This window comes from Tyto alba, unplaced genomic scaffold, assembly GCF_018691265.1.
Source record: "Tyto alba isolate M040663 unplaced genomic scaffold, T.alba_DEE_v4.0 Super-Scaffold_8, whole genome shotgun sequence".
NCBI classification, from domain to species: domain Eukaryota; kingdom Metazoa; phylum Chordata; class Aves; order Strigiformes; family Tytonidae; genus Tyto; species Tyto alba.
Window position 1 is genome coordinate 12599656 of NW_024881329.1, and position 13591 is coordinate 12613246.

At 56.5% G+C, this 13591-nt stretch overlaps 1 protein-coding gene across 13 annotated transcripts in view; it reads left to right on the plus strand.

The window, feature by feature from the left end:
• Positions 1 to 1397: 1397 nt before the first annotated feature.
• Positions 1398 to 13591, plus strand: part of PAX6 (paired box 6) — a 26199-nt gene continuing 14005 nt past the window's right edge. For 3 of the 13 annotated variants that reach the window (XM_042785149.1, XM_042785156.1, XM_042785159.1), the window contains exons 1-5: positions 1402 to 1546; positions 5639 to 5752; positions 8441 to 8583; positions 12055 to 12131; positions 12467 to 12521. In XM_042785149.1, the coding sequence (XP_042641083.1) occupies positions 12512 to 12521 (10 nt within the window). In that variant the 5' untranslated portion in view covers positions 1402 to 1546; positions 5639 to 5752; positions 8441 to 8583; positions 12055 to 12131; positions 12467 to 12511. Of the gene's footprint in view, positions 1547 to 2787; positions 2853 to 5638; positions 5753 to 7999; positions 8337 to 8440; positions 8584 to 12054; positions 12132 to 12466; positions 12522 to 13591 lie in introns of those variants that run through there. The other 10 variants (XM_042785150.1, XM_042785158.1, XM_042785153.1 and 7 more) reach the window with 10 other exon arrangements.

A 13591-nucleotide genomic window follows, 5' to 3' on the forward strand; every position in this document is an offset into this window, starting at 1 on the left:
TCCCTCTCCTTTTTTTTTTTTTTTTTTTTTTTTTTTTAGGAGATAAAAAGGCAAACAGAGAGCGCTCTGGCGCTGGCGAGGGGCTGTTTGCCTGCCTCCGCCGAGGCCTGGCCAAGCAGACTTGGCTTCACGCCTGAGCAGTTTCTGGAGAGCGGCGCACTGGAGAGCAGGGGAGGCAGCACCTGGCCCTGCTTTAGGAGCCATCTCCTTTTATTGACAGCCAGATAAGCAGGCGGGAGCCGTGGTGTTTCCAACGCTTCCCTGGAGGACCCTGCCGGGTTGCAGGGAGCCGCAAGCCCCTTAATGGCAGCGGCTCCAAACGCGCCGCGAAACCCCTTCCTGGCAGCGCCTCCGGGGCCGCCCCCCCGGGGCCGTCGCTACCTGCCAACGCGCGGGATTTACGCGGCCCGGCCGCCTAAGGAGAAAGGGTCACCTGGGACCCGGTGGCGGCCGCCGGACCCCGGTTCGCAGAGCTGGAGCGGGGGCCGGGGAGCAGCCCCGCGTCACCTCTGTACCCCTCAAAGCCCTCCCCTCCCACCCCCCATCAAAGCCTGGTTCTCAACTATCGGGCAGCCCCCGCCTCATCCCAGGCAGGCGGCAGCTTCATGAAACATTTAAGTGCAGTTCCATAAAACTATCTGCTGGGTGGGGGTGGGGGGGTGGCTCTTTGCTGATAAATTATTTACCCTGACAAGTGTGTGCAAATAACAGCCTCTCTCCCTCCCTCTCTAATGGGAGAGGATGCGGATGGGCAGAGCGGGGAGCCCGGGCAGGACCCGCCGGGCCAGGGTCACCCGCAGGGACTGTCACGGCGGAGGCAGGCTGCCGGGGCGGCCCACGCGTGTTCCGGGCGCGCCGCGGTCTGCCCTCTCCGTCTCGCAGGGGCCATCATCCCGCTCCCTCAGGACAGCTGCGGGCGGACTGGGGCGGCCACGGCGTTTCCGACGAGCCACAGGGCCAGGCCGAGCTTGAGGGGGGGTTTCTTTTTACCCACGCGCGTGTGTCCCCCGCCTTTGGAGGGTGTTTCACAGGGGAAGAAGACAAACCGCAACCTAAACCTTGGCCTAGGAAGCCGGGGACGGGCCCGGCTGCGGGCAGCGCTGCAGCTGGGGCGAGCCGTCGGGCCGCAGCCCCCGTTTGCCGTCAGGCAGCGGGAGGAGGCAGCACCCCCGCCGCTTCCCGGGGGAGCCCAGACCCGCGGCCCAGCCCCGGAGCGGGACCCCGGGCAGGGCCGGGCCGGGCCGGACCTTGCCCGCCGTCGGGGCGGGCGGTGTCCGGGCTCGCGTCGTCCGCTCTCGTGTCGCCTAAAATGTCTCATTAGCTAACTACTGTCCGCCGTGACGTCACCGGGGCGGCCCAGCCAATGGGGGAGGCGCTGGCGTGGATATTAAGGGAAAGTTAGTGCAAAGGCAGCACCCCTCTTTTGCTGTCATTGACATTTAAACTGTGTGTCAGATTGTTGCGTGGAAATTGGCGACCGGAGCCTCCAGGTACCTCCTCCCGGCCGCGGGACCGCCGCGCCCGGGCCCTCCGCGCCCGCTGACAGGTAACATATCCGCACGTCGCCCCCCACCCCCCCCGGCCCCGACGCGGGGCCACTCCCGGCCGGCGGCCCAACGGGAGGGGCCGAGCACCCCGACCCCCGCCAGTCGGGCACCCCCACCTCGCGGGGGTAAGGCGAGGGGAGCGGGCTGGAGCCCCGCACAACAGGTGGGGGTGGGAGAGAGGGAAGGAGGGAGCGGCTCCGGCCGCTGCCCACCCGTCGGAGGGGGCGCCCCGGGGCGGAGGGGGCGGCCGACGGTGCGAGCCGCTTCCAAACTTCCCCTCCACCCGCGCGGGTGGTGCAGCCCCCTTCCCCCCGCCCCGTGACCCGGGCCCCGCGCACTCGCCGTTACCCGTCTCAGGTGGCGGGGGCAGCTGCAGGTTACCGCGCCCATCGGGGAGGGCCCCGCTCCGCGACCCCCGCGCCCTGCAGCAGCCGGCTGCCGCCTCGGGCCCGAGCCCCCCCGGGCCGGCTGGACGGGGCGGGAGCGGGTCACTGAGGGTCCGGGCGGAGGGGTGCGCAAAGGCGGGCTGGCGGTGGGGCTGCGGGGAGGAGAGGCGAGGAAGGCTGTCGTCGGGGGCCGCGTCCCAGCTGCCCCTCCCCGGGTAGCGCCGGGGACTCGCCGGTCGCCGCGGAGGCCCGATCGCCCTGTTCGGGCTGGGGGAGGTCCGGTAGCTGAGAGGCGGCCACCTCTCGGCCCCCAAACTGGAGCTTGCCTTCCGAGCCCGGGGTGCCTCTGCTATAGCAGGGCGTTAGTGGGAGAGAGAGGTACCCTAGAAAGTTCGTTCTTCCTCCGAAATAAGACGAAACAAAAAAAACAGCATAAAACCTAAAACACCGCTTACCTGTCCTCGAGCATTTCCAAATATCCCTTACAGTGTGTTAGCAGGAACGCTCCCTGTGATGCTTCGCTATAATATACCGGTAAATGGACATTCTCCTTCAGTAATAAATCAAACACCATCTATCTCAGATCCTCCTCCCTAATTAGAGATGTTTATTGGAGATGGTGTTTATCCAGCTGTCATGCCGAGAAAAAGCTGTGACATAATTACCTCTGACCAGATAGTCTTTTATATGCATATCTCGCTGACATATAAAGCAATCGGCTTGCATTAAAAATGACAAGATCAAATGTTGATTTTAGCCGATATAATAATATTTCTGGTCATGAAATTAATTGAAATTCAACTTTCAGGCTCACCAAATTACGATTTTTGCGATTTAAGCTTTTTTTTTTTTAGGAATTAAATGAGCGGCTCCACCAAATGGATGGGCAGAGGGAAACGTACCCTGCAAACTTGCCGCGGTAAATCAAATATGCCAGCTAAAAGAAAAAGAGCCCTCGACCCCTCAGTCTAATAACACAGTTGACGTGAATCCGACGAGTTTCCCGATCGGTTCTTCGTGGTTTGCCAAATTTAGGTTTTGCTGCTAATTCGGGAGGCCAGGAGAGCCCGCGGTGGGAGAGAGGTCAGAGCGGGACCCCCCCCCCCAACCGCGTTATTTTTAAACCCCGCACCTCGGCGCTGGCTCAGCTGGTTTCGTGGCGTTGGCAGCGCCTGCGGGACCGTTTACGTGGGGCTACGAGCGAGTCCTGATAAAATCCGAATTACTCTGTAACTGAAAATATATTTTTGGGAAAGGCTGGTTTTACAAATATCAAGGGTGTAGGCTTTTGATCCTTTCTGCTGCCTGTGTTCTCCAGTTGCTAATAAAACTCGCATTGAGCTCCTTAGTGGCTTGATTAACAGGCAGATTAACTGTTACTGGGGTTTTGAACAGCTTGTCCCAATCAATAGCATTTAAAAAGCCCGTCAGGATGCGTTAAGCTTCCACCCCCCCTTCTTTTCTGAAGGCTTTTCTAGCGGGTCCGGTTGCATGACACTTTTCACATATATATAATCAAAGGCTTTCTCGTACAGAAAGATGTATATTCGTCTTCCAGTTTCAGAGCAACTTCGGCAGGGTCCAAAAAGCCTTTTTTATCCTCTCACACAAAGCTGTGCCTTATGCAAAGGGCCGACATAAAAGAGGTTAAATCGATTCCAAACTTTTTGCAGATTGTTTATAAACTAGAAAAGCTCCACTTAACTCAGTGTCCTGTGCATTATAGGTTTCAAACACTGTCTCTCCGTATACAAATAGGCATTAAGTGTCCTGAAGGCAAAAGCATTGTAGTCTAAGACGTCAGGATTTGTGTATCTCTTCAGTTTTAGACCGAACTGGACAAGAGGACTTTAAGCATTTTTCTGGGTATTAAAAAAGGTAGTTTGCAGTCCAGATATTAATACAACGAGACGATACTGGAGTCTCTAACTCAGCACTTTCTACTTTCAACACCTAACAAAATATGAAAGGGAAGCAAACGTTGTTGTTTAACGCAAATCAATACCCAGGCACGAGATCATGTAAAAAAAAAAAAAAAAGTAAAAATTATTTTAATTAGGAAAAACAAACAAACAAAACCCCTTGTTATATACAAGTTACTTACCTGTTTTGTTTTTTTTTTTAATCTTTTTTTAGTATGCCCATTTTTTTCCTTTTTGTTTGGAATACTTTAAAAAAAGGGGTGAGGGAGAGAGAAAAAACAGATGCAGAACAAATGCTAGCTACAATAATCCTGTGCGAATTTTAAAGTAGAAATCTTCAAAGGGTGTCTAAGTCCATGCCGAGAGCCACGGCCGGGGCCGTGGGGTCCCACGGCTCACCTCGGGCGGGCGCGGGTACCGCCGGCGCAGAGCCCTCGCCCGTGGAGGGGAGGGCGGTCTGCGCTCGCAGGAGGGCAGGGCTTTTGGGAAGGGGTAACGCGAAGCACCTCACAGCAGTGCTTCTCTCGCCTAATTGAAAAGGCGAGAGTAAGGCGAGAGAACCATTTTTGAAAGTCGAAAACGCACTTTCCTTTAAAAACAAACAAACAAAAAAACCCAAACCAACAAACAAACAAAAAAACCCCAAACAAATCAAAAACCCCCACACAGATTAAAACAAACAAAGAGAAGGAAAAGGAAAACCAGGCCGGCCGGGAGGGGAGGGCGGCAGCCTTTTCGGAAGGTTGAGCGGCGGCTGGAAAGCTTCTAGGTGGAAAAAAGGAAAAAGAAAGAGAAAGCAAGCGTTTCCTTCGGAGGCATCCAGGCACGGCAGCCCCGGCAAACCCCGTTTCCCCCGGGCGGGCACCGCGGCCGGCCGCGCTGGGGCCGGGGCGAGGGGCGCCGGGGCCAGGCGGGCTGCGCGCTGCTGCGCGCTGCTCCGCGGGGCAGGCAAGGGGGGGAACGGGGCCGGGCCGGGCCGGGGCCACTCCCGGCCCCGCGCAGCCCCTCCGCGCCCGCCGCCGCGGGCGGAGGTAAAATGGCGGCGCGGAGCCGGGCCGGACCCCGCGGAGCTCCGCGTCGGGACAAACCCGGCTCCGCGGGAAGCGGAGGGGCGGGCAGGCGGGCGGCCCCGCGCCGCTGCGCGCACACGCGCGCGCAGCCACGCGCGCAGGCAGACACGCGCGGGCCGCCCCACTGCTCTTTCTTCCTCTCAACTTTCGCTCGGGGCTCCCGCTCCACCGGAGCCCCCCCGCCCGTGACGTCACCGGCTTCACCCCTGCCCGCCCTCCTCTGCCCTCCTCTCCCCTCCCTGCCCGGGTATTTTTTTTTTTTTTTTTTCTGCGTGGGGGTGGGGGGGCGTTAAAAGTTTTTTTTGGGGGGGAGGGAACACAAAGCCCGCTGCGCCCGAGGGGAAAATAGCAACAAGATTACGGCTGCTTTATTCTGGCGAGGAGGCGTAAAAAGGTGCTAATCCAAGGGATGGCTAATTGAGAGCTTGTAAAAATGATATTTGCCTGCGATTTCGGACAAAGTGGTTTCTCTCTTTTCCCCCTTTAAAGCCCCGTGGACGAGAGTAAAAAAATTTCGCTCATTTGCTAGAGAGGGAGTGGAACAGGAAAAAAAACAAAAAAAAAAGAGCAAGAGGAAAAAAAAAAAATCCAAACGCACGGACACGACTGATTTCACTCCAGAAAAAGGACTAGATCCCAGCTTTCAAAATCTCTTTGGAGCCTTCGAGTTTTGTGCGAGTTTACACACCGCAGTCTCTTTCTCTCGCCCGCAGGATGCATGCAGCGGGACGCGCGGCCTCGGCCACCGGCAACTAGGAGGGCAGGCAGGCTCCTGCGTGGGACGGCTCGGCGCGATCACCCCGGAGGGGGAGGCAAGCGGGACATCGGTTAGTACTTTATTTTCTCCCTTGTTTCGGTTCGCTTTTGTCGCTCTGAGAGATCTCCACGGCGCCCCTGAAATGCTGTTTGGCCACGGGCAGGTTAACTTAGAGGCAGCTGATACTTTGGAAAGTTTTGGGGAAGAGGAGATAAGGTGAGAACGGGGAACGGGGGGCTGCCGGGGGAGGGTAGTCCTGACCAAGCCCCTAATTTTGGCAGAGCCCTCCTTGGGGTTCCCCGCAGCCCCACGGCTGGGCTCCCCCTCTCTTGCCCTGCCTTACCTCCAGGGGAGATCCCATCACACCCAAATGGTCCCGTACGTCCATCGCGATATTCGGCTCCGTTTCTATAAATATACGTGACTCAGGGTGGCGGGGAAAAAAAAAAAAATCAACCCCGTAGGTTGATTTAGGCCTGGACAAGGCGGCGAGAGCCGCGCCGAGGAGACGGGGGCGGCCCCCGGGCCCCGGCGCTGCAAGAGGGGCCGGCCGGGTCCCAGGGCAGCCCGGCCCGTGGCGCTCCGGTCCCCGCAGCCTCCGAGAAAAGGCTTTGCCCGGCCCGGTCCCGGCGTCCAGGGAGGCCCGGGGGGAGGCTGCCCGCCTGAGCCGCGGCCTCCCTGCCGGGCGCGGAGCGGGGGTGGCCACCGCGGCACCCCGGCCTCGGGGAAAGGGGAAGGGAAGCGAGCGGCGGAGGGAAAGGCAGCAGTCTCTTAAGAGCCCATTTTGTGCTATTAGGGAGCTGTGGCAGCTTCTCGGCGGGACCGGGGATGACAGTGCATGACGGCCGGGCAGCCCATTATCCCGCTCCCATTGAGGCGCCCTTTCACTCACATGCAAACTCCTTGGCAGAGTCGTTTGTCTCTTCATTGTATTTTATTTAAGAATGCAATGGTTGTCAGGGCTCTTATTCAATTTCAAGATAGTTTATTGATGAGCTTTGACTTTTAGCACTTTTCACATGTCAAGAGAAGTCAAGTGTATGCGGCTACGACTTCATTTTATGCTTTGCGCGTTCATACTCTCCACTTTCCGCGGTGGCTCTTGGAATTTCTTTTTCCTGTCTCTTCTCCTTCTTCCCTTTCCCCCAAGTCTTTTTTTTTTTTTTTTTTTTTTTTTTTTTCCCCCTGTGCAGACCCCCCCCTCTCCCCTCCCCCTGAACCACTCGCCATAACCGATTGGGACACCCTGAGCTCGAACTGGTACTCCCAGTGTAACCTTAAATGCATGCGCGGAGGGGTTGCTTTAGAGTTTACTGAGGTGTGTCTTAATAGTCCGGCATTCAACAAATGTACTTGTGGTGTGTGGTCAGAGCAGCAAAGTCATTTACTTACTTTCCCCCTTGAGTTTCTGGCAGCCAGTGAAGGGGCTCCCTCTGCAAAAGGCTCGGGGGGGGTGGGGGGGGCGGGGGGGGGGGGAAGCCCCGTCAGCGGCCGGGCACAAAGCGGCGGCACTGCCCAGCGCCCGGCCGCTGCCCGTCCCCGCCACAGCTTGCGGGACCCCCCCCTCCCCGCCCCAGCTCCTCCGTGAGGTCTTAAAAAAAAAAACAAAACACAACAACAACAACAACAACAAAAAAAAAAACAAAAAAAAAGAAAACCCCCCAGAAAAAAAACAAAAAAAACAAAAAAAAACAAAGAAACCACACACACACACACAAAAAAAAAAAAAAACCAAAAAAACAAAAAAAACCCCAGCCCAGCAGCCCTTAGTCAACAAATGGCACGTGGGAGAAGTTTGTGAGTGTTTGGTAAAGGACTCTTCAGGGCCTTTCACAAGAGCCCTCAATACACAAAGTAAATGGTGTATTTGCTCTGCTCTTTCCCGGCCGGGCAGAGCCTCCCGCGCCCGGCGCTGGGAGCAGGGCAGGGGGGCTGCCGGCCTCGGGGAGCCCCGGCCGATTCACCGCTCACAAAGCGCCTGTCTCCCAAATATTTATGTCTTTACCATTTGAATGTTATTTTCCCCTTATCTCCATTGTCGGACGGGAGCGAACTGTTTAAATGCAAATTGACCTTTCCCCCCCCCCCCTCACTCCCACCTCCCCTTCTCGGCACCTCCACCCCCTCCCCCTTCCCCCCCCCCCCCCCCCTCCCCCAGCCCGACCTGAAAACGCGCCGGTCCCCGGGGCCCGGCGCGGGGGGAGGCGAGGCCCGGCTGGGCGGCGGCGGGTGCGGAGCTCGGAGCCCGGGGCCGGGCGGCGGGTGCGGGTGCGGAGCCGGAGCCGGGTGCGGAGCCGGAGCGGGGAGCCGGGCCCAGCGCATTCATATTCAAACGGCCGGGCCAATTGAGCCGTGCCGGGCGGCGGGCGGCCAATCGGCGGCGGGGAGGCGCTGGCGTTGCTTTGCATAAAGCAATATTTTGTGTGGGAGCGAGGGGAACATTTGCATGTTGCGGAGTGATTAGTGGGTTTGAAAAGCCAGCCCCGGCTCAGCCGCATTTCCCGCTCTGGTTAAGGCGCAGGGAGGAAGTGTTTTGCTGGAAGATGATGACAGAGGTCAGGCTTTGCTAATGGGCCAGTGAAGAGCAGTGGAGGCGAGGCAGAGACCAAGGCACACATACATTAATACACTTGAACCATCACCAATCAGCATAGGTGTGCTCTGTCTCTCTCTCCCCACTTCACTCACACACTCTTTTATCTCTCGCTCTCCAGTCACTGACAGCCCATTTTATTGTCAATCTCTGTCTCCTTCCCAGGAATTCAAGATCACACAACCAGCAGCTTCAGTGGAGAAAAACTATTTTGCTGGCAACTCTTTTTAAAGCACCATCATTTCAAATCAGTGCGCTCTTAAACTATTGACAGGAGCTTTGACAACAAGACAGGATGCCTCATAAAGGTGAGTCTGCTCATTTCTTCTCTCAACTTCTCCCTCCTTGCATTTTAATATTTAGGCAGGGCTTTCGCTCCCTCCTCCTCTCTTTCTCTCTCTCTCTCTCTCTCTCTCTCATATTGCCATTTGCATTCCGGAGAGCTTCCCAGGGAACTTTCCAGCCCAGGAGCTCACAAACTTTCTGCCTTTCACATGAGCCCGTGTCCTCTGGAAAAGCTAAAGCATCTGACTCGGAAACCAGTGCCAACACCAGCAGCAGTAATTCCCATGCAGCGTTTGCTGGGCAGGGAGACCACAAGCGCCGGTGCCTGTGTTGACGATGTTGCCGGTACCCCAGCTCGCAGGGGCGGCGGGGCCGGAGCCCCGCTCGAGCCGGGGCCGTGTCTGCTGTCCTGGGCGGTCGCCCGTGGGGGCAGGCACGGCCCCGACCCGGCCGGGGCTCCGGCCCCACGCCACGCCGCGTGGGATGGAGGAAAACGGCGCCTCGTTGCCCCGAGGGCGGCCCCGTCCGCGGCTTTCTGCTTTGTGTTCCCGCGGTCTCGGTTAGGGAAGGATCACCCGTGATCGTGGGGAAAAAGAGGAAGCGAGCGGTCGGGAGAGTTGCGAGGGGGAGGGGAAAAAAAAAAAAAAAGCAACAAAAATAATAAATCACATCCTAGGCCAAATCAGCTCCTAGGCGCGGTACAGGCGGGGAGCTGAGCGGAGCTGAAGGGCTGTCAGCTTTAATCAGCCACCCGGGGATCTTCCCAACTTGTCCCTAGTGCCGGCAACTTTCCCAGCTCCGGCGCGGGAGAAGCGCCGGGGGCGCGGAGCCGCCCGCACCGCGCAGCGCAGCGCGGGCCCCACCGGCCGCCCCCGCACCGCTCGTCCCTCCTCGGCACCGGGGCGCGCCCTGCTCCCGGCTCGGGGAATTTTTTGCTGCCTCTTTAAATCGATATGATTTAATTTTTCTCTTTTTATTTTTTTTTTTAAATCCTAATCTCGCTTATTTCTCCAAAAGCCACGTAATCGCCCCTTTGATCCCCCCGCCCCGGTATCCCCCACTGTAGCAAAGACTTTTCCTTTTTTTTTTTTTTTTTTTTTTAAAAGTTGCAAACTCTTCGCCATGCCAAAAAAAAAAAAAAAAAAAAAAAATTGGTTCCTGGGAAGCGCAACAATAAACTTGATTCTTTTTCCCCTCGCAAGTGCAATTGGAAAAAAAATCTGGATTTGAATTTAACCTTGTAACGCTTTGCACGGAGGTGTTACATGGACGTGCAGAGCCGGAATTATTTCTGGAAAGTTTAAAAACAAACTTTCTGGAACGATTGCATGTACCTGGCAGAGGCTGTTTTGGAAAACGACAACAACGTCCTAGAGAAGAGAAGTGACTGCATTTTCTCCATTTTAGGGACATAAAATAATAAAAGTGGCCCTTGACAATAAATGTTTATAGCTGCTGACCTTTACCAACGCCTAATCGCAAACCGATTCGTTTTTATCTTTTTTTCATTTGCCCCGAGAACACGAAACTTTGTCATTTTAACGTCTAATTACGGTTTCACAGGGAAAGGGGGGGAAAAAAATATGCTGTCCACCATCAGATTATATCCAGATTTCGAGATTAAAAACCGATTTGCAGATTAGGCCCGGCCTACACGGACACGGAGAACGCGCGGGGGCCGGGTGCGGGTCCGCCGGTTCCCGCGGGGCAGCAGCGATGGGGGTCGGGGCGGGCGAGGGGATGTCGCGATCGTGTCGCGGCGGGGGCGGCTCCGGTGGGGGGGGTCGGGGGGGGCCGGGCCGCTTGCGGGAGGCGTCGGAGAGTTGCTGAGCAGAACCGCAGCTCCCCTGCCCCACGCCGCCTCTCACCTTGCTGAAACCTCTATTGCAAAACGATTTCGGCTGTGTTTAGGGTTTGGTTTGGTTTTGTGTTTCCCCCCCCTTTCTTTTTCTCTCCTCCTCCCCCCCTCTTTTAAACCCACTCATTGTCATTTCTGAGGTCCATGCTGGCAGAGCCGAGGACTGGAAGTTTAATGGTGGCTTTCTGGATGGCTTCTTTAACCCCATAGGCCCCACGGTCATGAGTTGTGCGTGAAATATGTGAGGAAATTGTGTCTGTAGAAGTGGGTTTCCCTTTCGGTGTGTGTCTATGCAGACGTGTTTGGTGTATTAAAGGGATGGCTTCACGTTCAGTTCAGCTGAAGGAGATATCGCCACGTCTCCATTGAAGTACAGTGTAGCTTGCTCTGCTGCTAATCAGGTAGCTCTCCAAAGAGCAGTAAATATTTACCAGTTAAAGTCTTCATGCTGCGAGAAAGTACTTGTTTGATGTTTATTTTTATGGATTTAAGATTACTAAAAGCTACTTAATAAATTATACCATGGCTAGCCCTGAATGGGAAAACGTGCCTCTTTGAATTCTCCATCATATGCAGGAAGAGTAAAATTAATATTCATTATAGGCGCAAAAGAAAGAGAATTAGTATTTTTAGGCAAAAAAAAAGAGCGAGAAAATGAAGGCTGCGACTATTTCATTATTTTACCTCCTTTTTTTTTAGCAACCCCCTTGAATGGGCTCTTTATTGTAATTGTCCCTCCCCAATTGAGCACCCCACTGAGCTGTTGTATCTTTTTACAACCCCTAACAACTCGCACCAGTAACACAATTACCGCCAGATATTTATAACGAGAAATTACTTTTCCATTTTCACCCGCGACGATTTCAAATAAATACATGGGGACGCATAAATAAATAAATAAGTGGGTCGGGGAGGGGGGGGGAGAGGAAAGGAGGGAGGGAAGGTGGCGAGAGGAGGAGAGAGGGAGCAGGAGAAGGAGGGAGGGAGCGGGGGGGGGGGGGGGGGGGAAGAGAAAAAAAGGCGCTGGGGACCGTCCAGGCGCTGGGTCAAGGCAGGCACTAATGAAGGGAGAAGGGGCTTGTTTCCCTGCTCTTTGTAAGTTGGAGGGTTGTTGGTCCGTTGAGTTGGGAAGCTGCGCGGCCGGTTAAGGAGCCTGGGTTTCTGCACTCGGGGTTTGGGTAGAGGAGCAGAATGGAGGCCATTGTTCGCTTTCTGTAGGCTTTGTTTAACAGTTCTCACCCCCTCCTGTTCTTACTTTTTAAAGCAGTGAGGCGAGGTAGACAGCGTGTGTCACAGTACAGTGAAAAAGGGGAAGATCTAAAGACCAAAAAAGAAGTTAATCACAAGACGGGGAGTTTGGGGGGGGAAAAAAAAAGTTGCTAGTGCCGAGGGGAAAGAGAAAAAAAAAAAAAAAAACCAAACCTCGAGGAAATACCCGGAGGTAAAAATGGAGCCCCGCTCCCAGCACGCAGGGCAGCCGGCGGAGGGCCCCCCCCTCCGCGCCGCCGGTGCCCGCGCAGCCCCCGCGCAGCGCCGCCTGCGCCGCTCCGCGCCCCCCGGCCCGCGCCCTGCCACCCGGCACACCTTCCCGGCGCCGCTCCGCGCTTCTTAATGTACTTCTTCTGCTTTGTCCTAGAGGGAAGACTTTAACTAGTGACACGCAGATGTGCGAGTCCCTAAATTGTATGAGAGGACAGTCCACCCCGCTTTCAGGCAAGTTTAAAAACATGACTTCGGACTCTCTTTGTGATTGTTGTCGCTCCACTTGATACACCTCCTCAGCGAAGGGCACTTACGACGAGGCAATACGCCACCTGCATGCAATTAAAACGAGAAACCACTTGGCGGGTTGCTTTTCTTAAATTTTTTCTCGTGTTAGGGATACATATGTACCATTTTTGCCTTGAGGTATTAAAGCCCCCAAATCCTTAAACTAATCGGGGCAAGACGCCTAAGGATAACAAAATAAGCCTGTGAGATATTAGCCTCTCTGCAGCTTAACCGTGTGCACTACATCCCCTGATTAATGCCTATTTTATCACTGATAGACTGCTATAGGCGAGCCCCGTGGGATACTGCTCTATCAGCCCAACATGCAGAACAGTAAGTGACTCCGCGCCCCTTCGCGGCCGCGGAGGGCAGGCGGGGGCGGCCGCGGGCGCGCAGGAGCGGGCAGGCAGCCCGGGGCCAAGGGTTCGCTCGGGGCGGGGGAGGGAGGCGGCCCCTCCGGGCGCGGCGGCCCCTGCGCGGCCCGGCGCAGCGCCCGCCCCGTCGGGGCGCGGGTACCGCCGTGGGTGCTGTGGAAGGGGCCGGGAGCGCTGTCACGGTTCCCGGGCCACCGGGTCTTGCTCGGTTCGTGGCCCAGGCCCTGACATGTGTCCCGTCCCTGCCCGCTCCGCAGTGGGAGCTGGCCAGGAAAAAGCCACTTCGTGCTAGGTGTAGTTCCCGCCACCTCTTGGTTTTATTTACTTCCCGATTCTGATGTCTTCTGTGGATTATTAAATTGGGGGGGCGGGGGGGGGGGGGGGCGTGCGTGCGTATTTTTGTTGTTGTTGTCGTTGCTGGTGTTGTTTAAGACCCCGCTGGCGGGCCTGCGCGCCTCTCAGAGGGGAAAGCATTTGTTTGCACAGCGCGGGAGCGCACGGAACCGCAGCCGGGCGCGGTGGCTGGCGAGAAGCGGCGGCCTCTCCTTGCACTCCGGCGGAAAGGGCTGCGCGGAGGTCGAGGGGGTCGGGGATGAGGTCCTAGCCAACCCAGAGCAAGCTCCATCTCCCCGGGCCGTGGAACTTCCGCGGGGTGGGCTCCACTTCGGAGCACGACGGGGTTGTGCGGTGCTCCTGCGCGGGGGGCGCGCTTATTTTACGCGTGTAGCGGCGGCGAGGAGCGCAGGAAGCGTTGTGCGGCCCTTGCGCGTGGCGGTGGGCCCCAAACCTGGTGCTTCTCCGGGACCTCGCCGGTGATGTGCGGCTCCGGGACCCCTTTATCATCCGCCCCGGTCAGATCGGTTAAAAAGTTGTCCCCCTCTGTGAGGAGCATCAGGAAAACCCCAGGGTTTAGAGATTTCTCAGAAAAGCTCCTGTGGAGCTGGTTTTTTTGTTTGTTTGTTTGTTTGTTTGCTTGTTAGGTTTTTTCTGCGGGGCCGCTGCGTGCGTTGCCCGTGCGGTGTATTTTCA